Genomic DNA, 15,073 nt, shown 5'->3' with positions numbered 1-15,073 from the left:
CCTTCATCAATTTATGCTGACATTCTGTGGCTTTCCGCTTGAACTCTTCGGCGGCCAGCCGAGACTCTCTGAGCTCCGATTCATAGAGATCACTCCGTCTTCTGGCCGAAACCAGGTCCTCTTCCAACTGATTCATCATTAACCTCATTTCTTCCACTTGAGCCTGGTACTCCTAAAGAGTAGGCAATGGAAGGAAGGTGAATTTGGGAACTCCTGAAAGGAAAGATGGGAGGTGAAGATGGAAGAACACAGACCACAGAGGGAAGACACAGTGAAGAGAGACCGGAGAGAATGGACCTAGAGAAAAGGTGAGTAGAAAGATGGGGATAAGGGCAAGGTGTGTGGAGGACGAGGAGGGAGAAAAGAATATTAAATCTTTAAACTGTTTTCATCTAGATCATGAATCACTAGTAACACCATCTGGAACAAATGTGCCTATACACAATAAGATCCTTTGAGCAAATAATATCGTACAAGAAGTGCAGAACCTTAAGACCTTTGTAACACAGGAGAGCTGAAAGGGATGTACTTTAAACAACCAGGATAATCTGCTTATGCGTAGCTTTCCTCCAAGGGTAATCATTTATACAGATTTGTCCTTTAGAAGTTATGTGCGCCTAACACAATTAGATATGGTACTAGTTTTAAAATTAACCTTTCAGAAGGCACAAGGGGGTAATTGGAAATCTCAGGGGGGAGAATCTTGGAAGGTGAAACTCATCATGTCAGTTTCTCATCATTAATTTTTCTGGGCCCCAAACTGCATGATGAACTTAACGTTGCTCTTGAGAGGCAAGTCACCCTGAAATTTGGAAGAGTCAGGAAACACTGGCTCTGATCAAAGTAACTTATGAGAAAGACTCTGAAGAAAGAATTATCTTGTTCCCTCGAGCAAAAGCCTTTAAAGTAATCCCAACAGCCCAACCTTTTCCAAATTGAATTTCTAAAATCAAAACAGGACATCTGCATCGAGGTTTTCCAAAACTGGTTTACCAGAAGAAATGGGCAATGGTTTTGAAAACTTTGGGGCAAAGTATGAAAATATTCTCTGTTAGCAAAAGCAAAGCTTATACATATAAGGATTATGAATGAGCAGTTTATCCAATCCAAGGTGGCGGATATAAAATGAAAAGAATAGAGAATTAAAACTGTCTCTGACCTTCGCAATGTACAGTGATCATCTCTAAGATCCGTTCCCCCAAGAAATAACTGAAGAGGGATCAACTGAGCAAGGTTATGCTTTTAACCAATAAAATGTCTTTTTTTTCTTTCTTCTTTTAGTAACAGAATATAAAGTAAACCTTTCATCCTTTGTAACAGGCAATCCCCCCAGTGCACACTAAAGGGGAGGTGATGTCCTTATGAAAATGGACAGTTTTCACGTAAGCACATCTCTCTGTATTACTGGTACAGCGGAAAGCAGAAAAAATGAGCACAGAATGGAGCATGGTCTCATTTCACTCCTTCCCACCCAAAAGCGTAGAGTCGTCCCTCGGTATCCACAGGGAAATGGTTCCAGAACCAAATCCGATCCACAGTTGGTTGAAATCGCAGACATGGAACCCGTGGATACGGAGGGCCGACTGTATTGTTATTGAAGGTCAATCCCACAAGTCATGGGGCGCCAGGTTTTCTGGACGATGCCCACTAAGTGGGTGGTGCTGGGTTATATACGCAAAGGTCTTTATAACCTACTGAACAATTATCTCAACTCACAGAATGGAATGTGAGCCGGTGATGTGAAATAGTACTCCCTCTACCTGGGGTTTTTCTAGACCCCTCGGCCAGGGCTGTGTCATGACTTATTATGACTTTCATAGCTCTGGGTATTGTGCCTTCCTGGATCCCTTCCTCCATTAAAAAAACAATATATATATATATATATATATATATATATATATATATATATATATATATATAAAAATATATATAAAATTCTATTTTACAATAGCATTCATATAAAGACAAAAACATTACCTATGAAAACCGTTTCTTCTACCTAAAACTCATTATTTTACTTCTGATTTTAAAGTTTTAAAAAATCCAAAGTACCCACAGGCACAAATACCAAGCTGTGGAGGAAGCAAAGAGGTAGGAGGCACTCTTGGCCATCTTTTATCCTTGAGCTCCCTTGTCTGACTTAAACTTATGTCGGCAAGAAGGGAACGTAATTTCTGTGTTTTGTCAAGAGTGAGGACACAGCCCTGTTCCCCCAACATCTCTCGTTCCTGAGCTGTCAGAGCCCAGGGGGACGAAGGCAAGAATCAGGCAACATCTCTGTCAGCAATCTGAGCCCTGGGGGCACCCAGCCTGCTACAAGCATCAAACAAAAGTCCACCTCATTTACTGAGCCACTGTTACTCTGCTGGATACTTCAAGGAAATCCTATACATCCAACAGCTGACCAAATCCCTGCTTCAGGAAAACTGTGAGAGAAGATAATCAGGTCAGTTCCCAAGGACAGCTGAGAGGCAGCTGTACGTATCTCAGCATGGGCTGAACTGTGGGTCAGAGTTGAACAGGATCAGAATGGGGAACCGTGGACAACTTTTGGGTCCTGCCTCGAGTCATTCTTTGGAATGGAGCTTCAGAATTTTGTGGGAAGGAAGACATGGTCCTATTCAATCAGAAATCCTGAAACCCAAACGTCTTCTGTGTTACCTGAACTTCTGTCTCCCTTCCTGGGGTGAGGGGTGGAGGGGGGCAGGGGAGGGGTGGGACGGAATCAGCAATTGCTACTGATGGAGCATGAATCTAACCATCATGTGAGACGCTTAGATGTTTTTATTTGTTTATTTAATTTTTGGCCACTCCACGTGGGATCTTAGTTCCCCGACCGGGAATCGAACCCATGCCCCCTGCAGTGGGAACGCAGAGTCCTAACCACTGAACCACCAGGGAATTCCCTAGGTGTTTTTATTTTAAACCAAATTCAAGTGCTCCATTGGGGGTAGCTAAGCAGAAGCAACATATTTAAATTAAATAAACAGCAGTACAGAAATTGGCTTTGAGAGGAAGAGTGCGGAATAAATGGCAAACCTGGGAGGAATTGACAGGCTGCAAACCAAATACTAGGAGTTTGCTGAAAGTATTAAATGCTTTTTCCTGGATTGCAAACATCCTGCTCTCACCAAACTTACCGAGGGTCATTTTAATAAATCCTTCTTCCGATGAGAAATAAAATCTGAAACGAAGAAGTTTTCTCCCACCTCAAAATGGAACGCTTAGCAGTCATTAAATCTAAAATTCCACATGGATGCCAACTGTGGTATGAATCACAAAGGACATTTCTTTGAACTCAACCACCAGCAAACACCTTTTCAAAGTGTCCTGATAATTCTGTTTCTCTGGAATTTCACAGACACCAGCTGCTCCCTCTGGTGGCCAAGCACAGCTTTCATTTCCCCAGGATGTCACCAAAAGCAAATTTCCAACCACACTGAACTAATGGGAGAAAAAGAATCCTACCTCTTGAAACTTTTAGGATGAAAAACTGTGTTGATAAAAGGGGCAACGAGTCAACTGTCAAAGCAGATTTTTTCAAACTGTAGGTGTGACCTTCAAAATCTCTAAGTTAGTGTTGTTGTTCAGAAACCTGACAACCAATTTGCACCATTTCCTATGCACGTTTATTCAGAATACTTTTATCAAGCAAGAGGATATTAACCAATGATTTAAGAAGTATTAAGGTGATAATGAGATGATGCCAACAAAACATCCAAAACAGGAATTCTTTCTGTAAAGAACAGCTAATGAATCAAATTATTTGCCGGAGTTTCTTGCATTAGCACCACCCAGATGGCTAAGTGTGCGTTACCCAGAGACAAAAATGTTCATTTCCATCACTGTTTCCACTAGATTTTCTGAAGTGAATGAGAGTTGCCTGGCAGCTGATAATTCAGCTCTCCAATTGCTCACTGCATTCTCTTCATTAAAGTTTCTATTTACGGTTTCTTCAAAGGACAAAAAAAAAAAAAAAAAAAAATCCATGCTAAAAAGGAAACAGTGAAGTGAAATAAAAATGAACCATCTAGAAAGAAAATCCTTTTAGAAATAGAGGGGGTAAAAACAGAGAGTAGGCTTTTTAAAGGTCTGGATTCTCTTTTCTGAACACACAGGGGAGGGGGCTTTCTGTAGTCAGATTTGCCGTGTCAATTCTGACTCGGCTTTAACTGCTCAAACTCTTCTTCTAGGATAAGTCTTTAGATAAGTAAGACTATGAAGTACCCTGGCTTTTCTCAAAAACTTTAAGTGCATCTGAAAAGCTATGAAAACATTATTTTTTTTTTTAATGGTCTAAAGCAGAGGTTGGCAAACTCTTTTGGTAAAAAGCTAGATAGGAAGCAATTTCAGTTTTGCAGGCCATGTGGTCTCCGTCACAACCACTCACCTCTGCCACTGTAGCATGATCAGCAGCCATGGGCAGTACCTAAATGAATGGGTGCGCTGTGTTCCAATAAAACTTTATTTATAAACACTGAAATTTGAATTCCATATGAAATATTCTTCTTTTGAATTTTTTCCCCCATTTAAAAATGCAAAAACCATTCTTAGCTTGTGGTCATGAAAAACAGGTGGTTGGCCAGATTCTCGCCCACAGGCTGCAGTTTGCCCACCCCCCTGCTCTAAACCTATACCTTCAATTGAAAAGAGTAGCCATCGTGGGGCCCAGACTTCACAAGGAGCTAGAAAGAACAAGGACTCTGCCATTTATATAAATCATGGGGAATCTAAAAGTTCCAAATGACCTACATAACTTTCTCTCCTCACCGCCCCCCCTTCCCTCTCTCTGTCCCTCAAACACACCTCTCCTGAAATGAGAGGTCCGGTTAGTGCCCTGCTCCCAGGCAGGGAGCCGTACCTGCTCTTTGATTTCTTGGAGCTTCCGGCTCTGCTCTCTGATATCGTGGAGAAGCTGCAGTGCTTTGTCGTCCTCCTGGGACACCTCCATCCGTGCTTGCTCCAAACTTCGCTTTAAGCTCTGCGGAAAGCAAAATTTTAATAGGGTTGTCCTGTGGATCCTGCTCTGTTTGAAAAGATTCATTAAGGGAGCTGCAGGCTGCTTCGCAGACACCAAGATGGTTTCAGGTGACGGACCAAAGTCGACAACTTCCGGTGAGTCGCTGATTCCAGGTTTCATCCTGTAAAACCCCTTGGTTCAAGAAACATCATCTCAAACCTTGTGACCTTAAGGATCCAGCCTGAAACTGCATCCACCTGTTTCCTACCTGCCCTAGCAGATACTTACTTGTATGTTCAGGACTAAAAACTAATAAGATCCCTTAGCCATGAAACCATCATTGGGGTGGCTACAAAGTCTTTTCTGGAATAGCAGTTATTCAAGGACTGTCAAGTATATATCCCTCTTTCAAAGTAGCAATGACTTCATTCTCTGCCCAGGTGCCATTTAAGACTGCAAGCAAACTATTTCCACCTCCTGGCTTATATTTCCTGGACACCTTTTATCCAAAAGGTTCCCTCAATGCTTCAGTGACACTGAAATATAGATCTGAAATACAAAGCTGAATAACTTCACCCACCACTGAAAGGAGGCCAAATCTGGAATGGAAACATAGCAGTTATTCTTAATCAGCCACGCTCTATAGATTTCCTCTCCCTTGTGAAAAAAAAAAAAAAAACACTTGAAAAATGTGTGATTCAACTTGTTAAGACTGTACATTAAAAGACACCTGAATGAAAATTTTTAACGAGACAATGGAGAAGACAGTCCACTCTTGTGAAGGAAAGAAAATAAAAAAGTCGCATGGTAAAAGATGACAGAGGGTCTGGGTTTTAAAGGCTGAGTTTTTCTTGTTGCTGCGCTGGTTCTAGGCAATGGAATATTGATTTGGGACAGATTCAAAACACATTTTCTTGCACTTATTTGGGAGCTTGGTTCCTGAGGCTGATTGCGCTGGACACGAGGAGGAGCAGAGAGGCTGGGATGGGAGATGCTGAGACCCTCTGCCACGCCGTCTATGCCCGTCTCCAGGCTCCTGCCTGGACTTTCTGAGCCTGATCTCAGGCCTCCGGGCCCTCACGCCCGGCCCCCGCTACTCTGCACATCACAGGTCTTGCTCGTGCGTCCTCCCTCTCTCTCCTCTCTGCCCCTGGCTGTGATGTGCCTCATGATGCTGTCATGAAACAGGATGAGACACACACGACGGGAAGCGCCCGCTCCGAGGGAAGGGGGCTTGGGGGGAAGGCTCACACTGCACTCTGTGATGTAGGTAGCAAGGTCCTGCTCCAGGAGGGATCTCTGAGTCTCAGAGGCCTTCAGCTCCACCTCCTTCTGACTAAGCACAGCCTCCACCTCTGACACTCTCCGATGTAACCGGGTCATTTCCTGCTCCATCTGAAATAAACACAACGACACGTTAAAAAGGCCCGGGGGGCGGGGGCGGGTTCGTCAGGAGCAATCGCATCTCAAGCCGCCTCCGAGACCACCTGGTGGTCCCGGCTGGCGCTAACTCGCCAAAAGGTTGGGATGGAAATACCATGGTTTCTTCGCCTGGGAGCGCACAGGTCTTCGTAAGGGCAGTCACCAATGCTAAGTCACTCCTCTCATGCAAGGCTGGGTTCACACTCGATCACTTCTCTAACCCAGTGAGCGAGGAAGCCACAATCACCATTTTTTTCACCTGTTTGCTTTTTGGGGCTTGGTTTGGTTTTTTGCAGACGTCAGTTTAATTTTATCCCAAATCCATCTTGATCCCCCCCCATCTCCTTGCAAAGATCTAGAGGACAAATCCAGGACAGGGCAAGGAGATACGGATTCGTCTGCACTCTTAGGAGTCCCAGGCAAGAAGTGACTCTTATGAGCTTCCAGAGAGCTGCCCCTGGGCAGAAACAGTTAAGACACGTTGAGCATAATCAACACAGTGGCCGCAGTTACATAAGCAGGAGTTTTTAAAGACTAGGAGGAGAGACTTCGCATCACTCAAAGCAGATGGGATGCATCTCGGCCACAGGTGAGGACCCACGCCACCTGCCAGAAGACGCAGACATCTAGCTGGGTCATGCTGAGGAACTGGCCGCTTTATATCCAGGGCCTCCTCTGGTTAAGATTTAAAGGATTTACGGCAGCGTCAAGGCCCGAATTCATCTCCCTCTGAGCTGCCGGAGGCGCGACTTCAGCGCGGGAAGGATCAGGTGGCTCGGCGCCAGCGGCGGCCCCGGGCGGATCCCTTGGCATATATTGACGGGAGGCTCCTGCAGCAAGGAGGGAGGCCGGCTGCGGAAATAAATACCTTGTGACACTTGTCCTGGGAGTCTTGCAGCTCTTTGCTTTTGATGAGAAGTTTCTTTTCCATGGAGCTAGTCTTGGCAGGGGAGTCCAGACTTGACACGACAGACCTGGATGGAAGAAAACCAACGTCAAGGAGGCGGGTGGGTGGGCCTGAAAAGCTGCATTCAGAAACTGTGGCAGAGTTTGGGATTAGCAGATGCAAACTATTACGTACAGAATGGATAAACAACAAGGTCCTGCTGTATAGAGCAGGGGAATATATTCAATACCCTGTGGTAAACCATAATGGAAAAGAATATGAAAAGAAATGTATATATATGGGTAACTGAGTCACTTTGCCATACAGCAGAAATTAACACAACATTGTAAATCAACTATACTTCCATAAAATAAATTAAAAAGAAAAAAAAAAAAGGAAAACTGCGGCAGAGACCACAAAACCTGCCAGCATCCTTGGCCATCAACAGAGCTGGCTCAAGCAGCTTCTAATAACATCAAGGCCATGAGGCAGAGAGGTGGACAGGACCAAGAACTCTGGAAGCAGGAGAGCCTGAGTGTAAATTTAGTCACCGTTGACCTGAGGCAATGATTCAGCCTCCCTGAGCCTCTGTTTCCATTTCTAGGAGGTAGAACGATAATAAAAGGACTTACCACAACACGGGAGCGTGGGCATTAAGCACATGGCATTTGTGCTGATACAGCTTTATTCACTTACTCACTAAATGGATGTGTACTGTGCACCTACACTGCTCCAGGCACTGGAAGAGCAGTGGTCAAGACAGACACGGTCCCTGCCCTCCTGGAGCTGACATTCTCAGAGGGCACGCAGAATGCATCAGGCAGACACACAAACTAAAAGGTTACAGATGATGCCAAAGAAGGAAATGGGGTGATGTGCTATGGCAGAGGAAATGGATCAGGGGCCTGCTTCTCTGTGCGGTGACATCTGAGCTGACACCTGATGGATGAGAAGGCACTGACCCTCCAAAGCGCTGGAAGAAAACAAGCTCCAGGGAGCGGGTGGATAACGCCAAGGTCTTGACGCAGGACTGAGCTAACACATCAAGTGCCCAATGGTATCAGTTAACTATACTGACCAAATTGCTGTTTATTCCATCCCCAAGCTAGACAGTTTGGTTCTGTTTCATTTTACAGAAACAGCTAACACTAATTATGTTGGCTAAATAATGTCCCTCCACCAAGATGTCCACATCCTAATCTCTGGAACCTGTGGATCTGTCACCCCGTATGGCAAAGGGGACTTCACAGATGTGATTACGTTAAGGATTTTGAGATGGAGAGCCTATCCTGGATTACATGGGGTGGGGGGGGGTGGGGTCCAACGTAACCACAAGGGTCCTCTTGAGATGGAAGCAGAGGAAGAGAGGAGAGGTGACGACAGAAGTAGGGTCACAGTCAGAGGGAGGCTGGAAGATGCTACACCGTTGGCTGTGGAAATGGGGGAAGGGGCCACAAGCCAAGGAAACTGGGCGGCCTCTAGAAGCTGAAAAAGGCAAGGAAACTGATTCTTTCCTAGAGGCTCCAGAGGGTGCAGCCTTGTACACCTTGCTTCCAGCCCAGTAAAATCCATCTTGGACTTCTGACCTCCAGAAATATAAAGTAATAAACCTGTGTTGTTGTAAGCCACTAAATTTGTGGTCACTTGTTACAGCAGCCAGAGGAAACTCATACACTTACTGAGCACCGATTCTATATGCACGGTTCTGTCCTAAAGCGAGGCATGTTTTAACTTTTTAGTCCCCACAAGGACTCTATGAAACATTATTATCATTTTATAGATGAGGAAACTGAGGCCCAGACAGCTTAAGTAACCTGCCAGTTAATAAATGGTTTCTGTTGGTCCCAATAGAGAGCTGGGGTAGAGAGACTGACGATGCACCTGATATAACACTCAGGATAGTATCACAAAAATAATGTAGCGTGACCTCCTAAGAATGGGCTAGAAGGATGCTCTCTCCACAAGGACGTACTTACCCCCCCCCACACACACACACATAACTCACACATCCTGCCTCATTCCTAAAAGCAGTTAATTATGGGTGGAGGGACTTCCCTGGTGGTCCAGTGGGTAAGACTCCACGCTCCCAATGCAGGGGGCCCAGGTTTGATCCCTGGTCAGGGAACTAGATCCCACACGCATGCTACAACTAAGAACTCCACATGCCGCAACTAAAGATCCCACATGTCACAACGAAGATCCCATGTGCCACAACTAAGACCCAGCGCAGCCAAAATAAATAAATAAATAATTTTGTTTGTTTTCATCTGTTTAAAAAAAAATTATGGGTGGAGATAACAGTTCTCATACAGGGCAGCTTCCCTCAGTGGTTGGCACCCTGGGCATGAACACTGGGACTGGTGAAGGGCAGAGATACAGAAATAGCCGACAAAGGTTCTTCTGCACGGAGGGGCATGTGGCAGAGCCCACCGCTGCCCCACTGTCCGATTTTCGCTGCCTTAGTAACGGGGTTGCGGGAGCTGGTTGTCACAGAGCACTGGCGTCCTACCAGCAGGTGATAGTTCTGCTTTCCACTGCCCCAGACTACTTCCCTGCCTAAAAGAGGTCAGTTCCCTGCAGCAGCTCAGGTCTCTCTCCCCACAGCTCCCAGCCCAGTGACAGGGGGTGGCGTGATGGCGCTGGCTCGCTGTACCCCAGTGACAGCTCCCAACACACATACTGTAGGGCAGCCAAGTGAGTCAACACTCAGTCATGCAGCTCTGTTCAAAATCTGACCTTGCCACTCACTCACTCTGTGAGCCTCGATTTCCTCATCTGTAAAATGGGGATAATTCTCAACCTACTTCCAAGAGTGTTTATGAGGATTAAGTGAGATAACCCATGGGAATTCCTTATCACAGTGCCTGGCACATCATGAGGGTTCGATAAATGTCAACCGTCACTACTATCACTGTGGTTTCTATCATCATTACCCTTGCAACGGTGTGAGCAGCACATGCCTCGCAGGCCTAAAACCCTTGCTTGAAACAGTGAAACTTGGGACTTCCCTGGTGATCCAGTGGTTAAGAACCCACCTTCCAATGCAGGGGACACAGGTTCGATCCGTGGTCGGGGAACTAAGATCCCACATGCCACGGGGCGACTAAGCCCACGTGCTGCAACTAAGACCCGACGCAGCCAAGTAAATAAATAAATACTAAAAAAAAGAAAGAAAGAAAGAAATAGTGAAACTCAGGGGGCTGAATTTGCTCCATGCTATTATTCACATTAGAACAAATGTTGATTATTCACAGAAATGGGCGCCGGGGACTGAAATCCAGAAATAAATCTTTTTTTAAGATCTCACTTTGGGCTAAAAATTTTAACTAAGTTCTGCTCCTCTCACTGGCCTATTTTCTACCTAAATCTAGTCAAAACACATACAAACACACATTTTTTTTTTTAACCCGAGATGAAATGGGTTGCTTGGCATGGCCTTGAGTTGCCTTCGCTATTTCCTTTATTCCTGATGTTATTCTGGTGGGTGGGCTAGAGAAGACCCGACCACCCAAGGAGGGAGGGATGATCCACAGACTGGGTCCCCGGTCCTTCAGTCATCAGAAGTCACCCACACTGACACGAGTCAGGGATGACAAGAGGGGCCATGGCTCTCTGGTCCTGAGCACAAAACCAGCACCCTTGGAGAAGAACGATTACATGGGTGCATGATGATGGGACGGGAGGTGGCTCTCAAAACTTGATGACACGTGGAGGGCAGGCTCCAGAGGGGTGTAAAGTGCGCTCCTGTGGGTACAAAGCCCAATGCTTATTCACCCAAAAAAAGCCTTTCTAGGACTTCCCTGGTGGCGCAGTGGTTGAGAGTCCGCCTGCCGATGCAGGGGACACGGGTTCATGCCCCAGTCCGGGAAGATCCCACATGCTGCAGAGCGGCTGGGCCCGTGAGCCATGGCCGCTGGGCCTGCGCGTCCGGAGCCTGTGCTCCACAACGGGAGAGGCCACAACAGTGAGAGGCCCGCATACCACAAAAAAAAAAAAAAAAAAGCCTTTCTAGGTCACCTGTTAACAGGGCCCAGAATCAGGGAGATGCGCAGCCCCCATCCGCTGACACCCGCAGGAGACGATGCACCAGCCCCTCCCCATCACCGGAGTCCAACTCCCTCATTCTGCTATTTTGATGCTTGACAAATGTTCACTGTTTAGAAGTTCTAAGTATGGCAATTAAGTCTCTTCAGAATAAAGGTGCTAAAGAAATCTTTTTTTTTGAATAAATAAAAATTACATCTAAAAAAGAAAAAAGCTGGGGGCTTCTCTGATGACGCAGTGGTTAAGAATCCACCTGCCAAGGCAGGGGACACGGGTTCAATCCCTGGTCTGGGAAGATCCTACATGCCGCGGAGCAACTAAGCCCGTGCACCACAACTACTGAGCCTGTGCTCTAGAGCCCACGAGCCACAACTACTGAAGCCCACGCGCCTAGAGCCTGTGCTCTGCAACAAGAGAAGCCACTGCAATGAGAAGCCTGCGCACCGCGACAAAGAGTAGCCCCGCGCTCGCCGCAACTAGAGAAAGCCCGCGCAGCAACAAAGACCCAACGCAGCCAAAAATAAATAAATAAATAAATTTATTTTTTAAAAGCGATGGTAAGTTTGCTGTGACTAAACCCAGGTTGTAGCAACAATCCCGTAAACCGTAATGGGATTGGAGGATGAGGCTGGGGGATGAGGACAGAAGGCAGAAAGGTCCCTGCAGCTTTCTAGGATGACTCTGGTCTTCAGATCGGCTACACATTAGAATCACTTGAAGAGCTTTTTAAAAATTACCGATGTCAGCCAGTGAAAACACTCATGTGACACTATAATGGTGGATACATGTTATCATACCATTGTCCTAACTCACAGAATGTACACCAAGAGTGAACCCTAAATAGGAAGGTTCAGTGACTGTAACAAAGGCACCCCTCTGGGGGGGATGTTAATAACGCTGGAAGCTGTGCATGAGTGGGGGGGCAGGGGGCATATGGGAAAATCTCTGTACCTTTTGCTCGTATTGCTGTGAGCCTAAAATTATTCTAAAAAATCTAAAGTTAAAAAAAAACACTGATATCCAGGGCCCAACCAGACCAATTAAATCAGAGACAGAAAGGCTGGGAGTGGGGCCTGGGTAACACCATTTTTCTTAAGCTCCCAGGTGATTCTAATGTACAAACAGGCTTGAGAACCATGGTGCTAATGAGAACAAAGTACGTGTGATTTAAGGTCCAGGCATTTAAAACTCACAGTATGACCGCCCCCAGCATTTGGTTCCAGGTGGCACTTTGGTCAGGCCATTTAACTGGTGCCTTTTGGTCACTCTTTCAGCGGAAATACAGTTTTGAAGTTAATCATGGTGAGCTATGAATTTCAAGAAAATGTACAGATTTCAGACACTGATTAAAGACTATTCCTACCCCCTCCATTTTAATAAGTCAGCTAAAATATACTATTTCCATGAATTTCTATAAAAGAAATATACTAGAGACAGGTATGGCTCAACTTGACGTATTTGTATTCTATTTATTTTTCATGTAGACACTTAGGCCAATTCAATCACGAGTGTCAATGATAAGTAAGCTCTCAATATGTACTTCTTGAATGAATAGATTCCCCCCCCAATAGATATTATGAAATATTATCACAACTTACTTTGTCTAGGATTTTCATTATCTGTCCTTCTGACTTTGAAAGCAAGAGCAAATTATTGCTGACATCTGTACTATTCTAGAATTGACTGCGATATAAATCATAGCTTGAGAGGTTTGATCCAAAGCTGGCCTCAGAGCCACCGGACTATTACCAAATTCAGCCCTGTCCTCTTCAAGTAACAACTCTGCTGGTCTAAAATCATCCTGAAAAGCACCATTTCAGGGCCTCCCTGGTGGCGCAGTGGTTGAGAGTCCGCCTGCCGATGCGGGGGATACGGGTTCGTGCCCCGGTCTGGGAGGATCCCATATGCCGCGGAGCGGCTGGGCCCGTGAGCCATGGCTGCTGAGCCTGCGCATCCGGAGCCTGTGCTCCGCAACGGGAGAGGCCACAACAGTGAGAGGCCCGCGTACCACAAAAAAAAAAAAAAAAAAAAAAAAAAAAAAAAAAAGCACCATTTCATCAAGGGTGGTAATATTTAAATAGCTGATGCTATTGTTTCTTTAAGAGAAGAAAAGTACAAAAAATCCTGTAACTGGTTGTAACTCTACAGCTATCGGAGATGGGCACGGAATTGCTGTAAAGAAACCATTTCTGTTGACCCTGAAATGGGACAGAGTCTACCTGCTAACTTAAGAAAGAGTTGCCAGGGCTTCCCTGATGGCACAGTGGTTGAGAATCCGCCTGCCAAAGCAGGGGACACGGGTTCGAGCCCTGGTCCAGGAAGATCCTACATGCCGCGGAGCAACTAAACCCGTGCACCACAACTACTGAGCCTGCGAGCCACAACTACTGAAGCCCACGCACCTAGAGCCCGTGCTCTGCAACAAGAGAAGCCACTGCAATAAGAAGCCTGTGCACCACAATGAAGAGTAGCCCCCACTCGCTACAACTAGAGAAAGCCCACGCACAGCAACAAAGACCTGACACAGCCAAAAATAAATAAATAAAATAAATAAATTTAAAAAGAAAGAATTGCCAGAATTCTCCTTTGTTCTCAAACTTCAACAGATATGGGCATACCTTGTTTTACTGTGTTTTGCTTTATTAAACTTAACAGATATTGCAATTTTTACAAATGGAAGTTTGTGCAACCCTATGTCAAGCAAGTCTATTGGTGCCATTTTTCCAACAGCATTTGCTCACTTCCTGTCTCTGTGTCACATTTTGGTAACTCTCACAATACTTCAAACTTTTTCATTATTATTATACAGTAAGTCGCCTACATACAAACAAGTTCCGTTCCGAGAGCACGTTCATAAGTCCAATCTGTTCGTAAGTCCAGCAAAGTTAGCCTAGCTACCCAACTAACACAATCGGCTGTATAGTACCGTACTGTAATAGGTTTATACTTTTCACACAAATAATACATAAAAAACAAACACAAAAAATAAAGAAAACATTTTTAATCTTACCGTACAGTGCCTTGAAAGGTACAGTAGTACCAGCTACATCACCGCTGCTTTTACACTTGCTTATGGACATTGTGGGCTTGAAATAAACATACTGTACTACTGTACAGTAAAGTACACAAAAGCACAACCACTAGTAGAGGATGCACGTATGTGACAATCTACACCAGACAGGTGAACTAATTTATGTGACTGGACGTTCGAACATACGTTCGCATCTTTGAAAGTTCGTGACTTGAAGGTTCGTAGGTAGGGGACTTACTGCACTTGTTATGGTGATCTGTGATCTTTGATGTTAATATTGTAATTGTTTTGAGGCACCACAAACCGCACCCGCATAAAACAGTGAACTTAATAAATGTTGTGGGTGTTCTGACTGCCTCCCCTTCCGGCCATTCCCCACCTCTCTCCCTCTCCTCGGGCCTCCCCATCCCCTGAGTCACAATACTGAAATTAGGCCAATTAATAACCCTACAATAGCCTCTAAGTGGTCAAGTGAAAGGAACTGTCACAGGTCACTCACTTTAAATCAAAGCTAGAAATGATTAAGCTCAGTGAGGAAGGAATGTCAAAAGCCGAGACAGGCTGAAAGCTAGGCTTCTTCGGCCGGTTAGCCAAGTTGTGAATGCAAAGGAAAAGTTCTTGAAGGAAATTAAAAGTGCTCCTCCAGTGAACACATGAATGATAAGAAAGCAAAACAGCCTTATTGCTGACGTGAGGGAAGTTTTAATGGTCTGGATAGATGATTACACCA

The 15,073-nt window shown here is 45.2% G+C and overlaps 1 protein-coding gene across 1 annotated transcript in view; it reads right to left on the bottom strand.

Annotated features, from left to right (window-relative positions):
- Nucleotides 1–15,073, bottom strand: part of CIT (citron rho-interacting serine/threonine kinase) — a gene marked incomplete at its 5' end in the record, with an annotated part of 168,347 nt that overhangs the window by 70,402 nt on the left and 82,872 nt on the right. Inside the window, 4 exons of the mRNA XM_079718132.1 lie at nt 2–172; nt 4,862–4,981; nt 6,212–6,355; nt 7,251–7,356. Of these exons, the coding sequence (XP_079574258.1) occupies nt 2–172; nt 4,862–4,981; nt 6,212–6,355; nt 7,251–7,356 (541 nt within the window). The remainder of the gene's footprint in view (nt 1; nt 173–4,861; nt 4,982–6,211; nt 6,356–7,250; nt 7,357–15,073) is intronic.

This window comes from Hyperoodon ampullatus (assembly GCF_949752795.1).
Source record: "Hyperoodon ampullatus genome assembly, chromosome: 13".
NCBI lineage: Eukaryota > Metazoa > Chordata > Mammalia > Artiodactyla > Ziphiidae > Hyperoodon > Hyperoodon ampullatus.
This window is presented reverse-complemented; position numbering and strand designations above follow the sequence as displayed.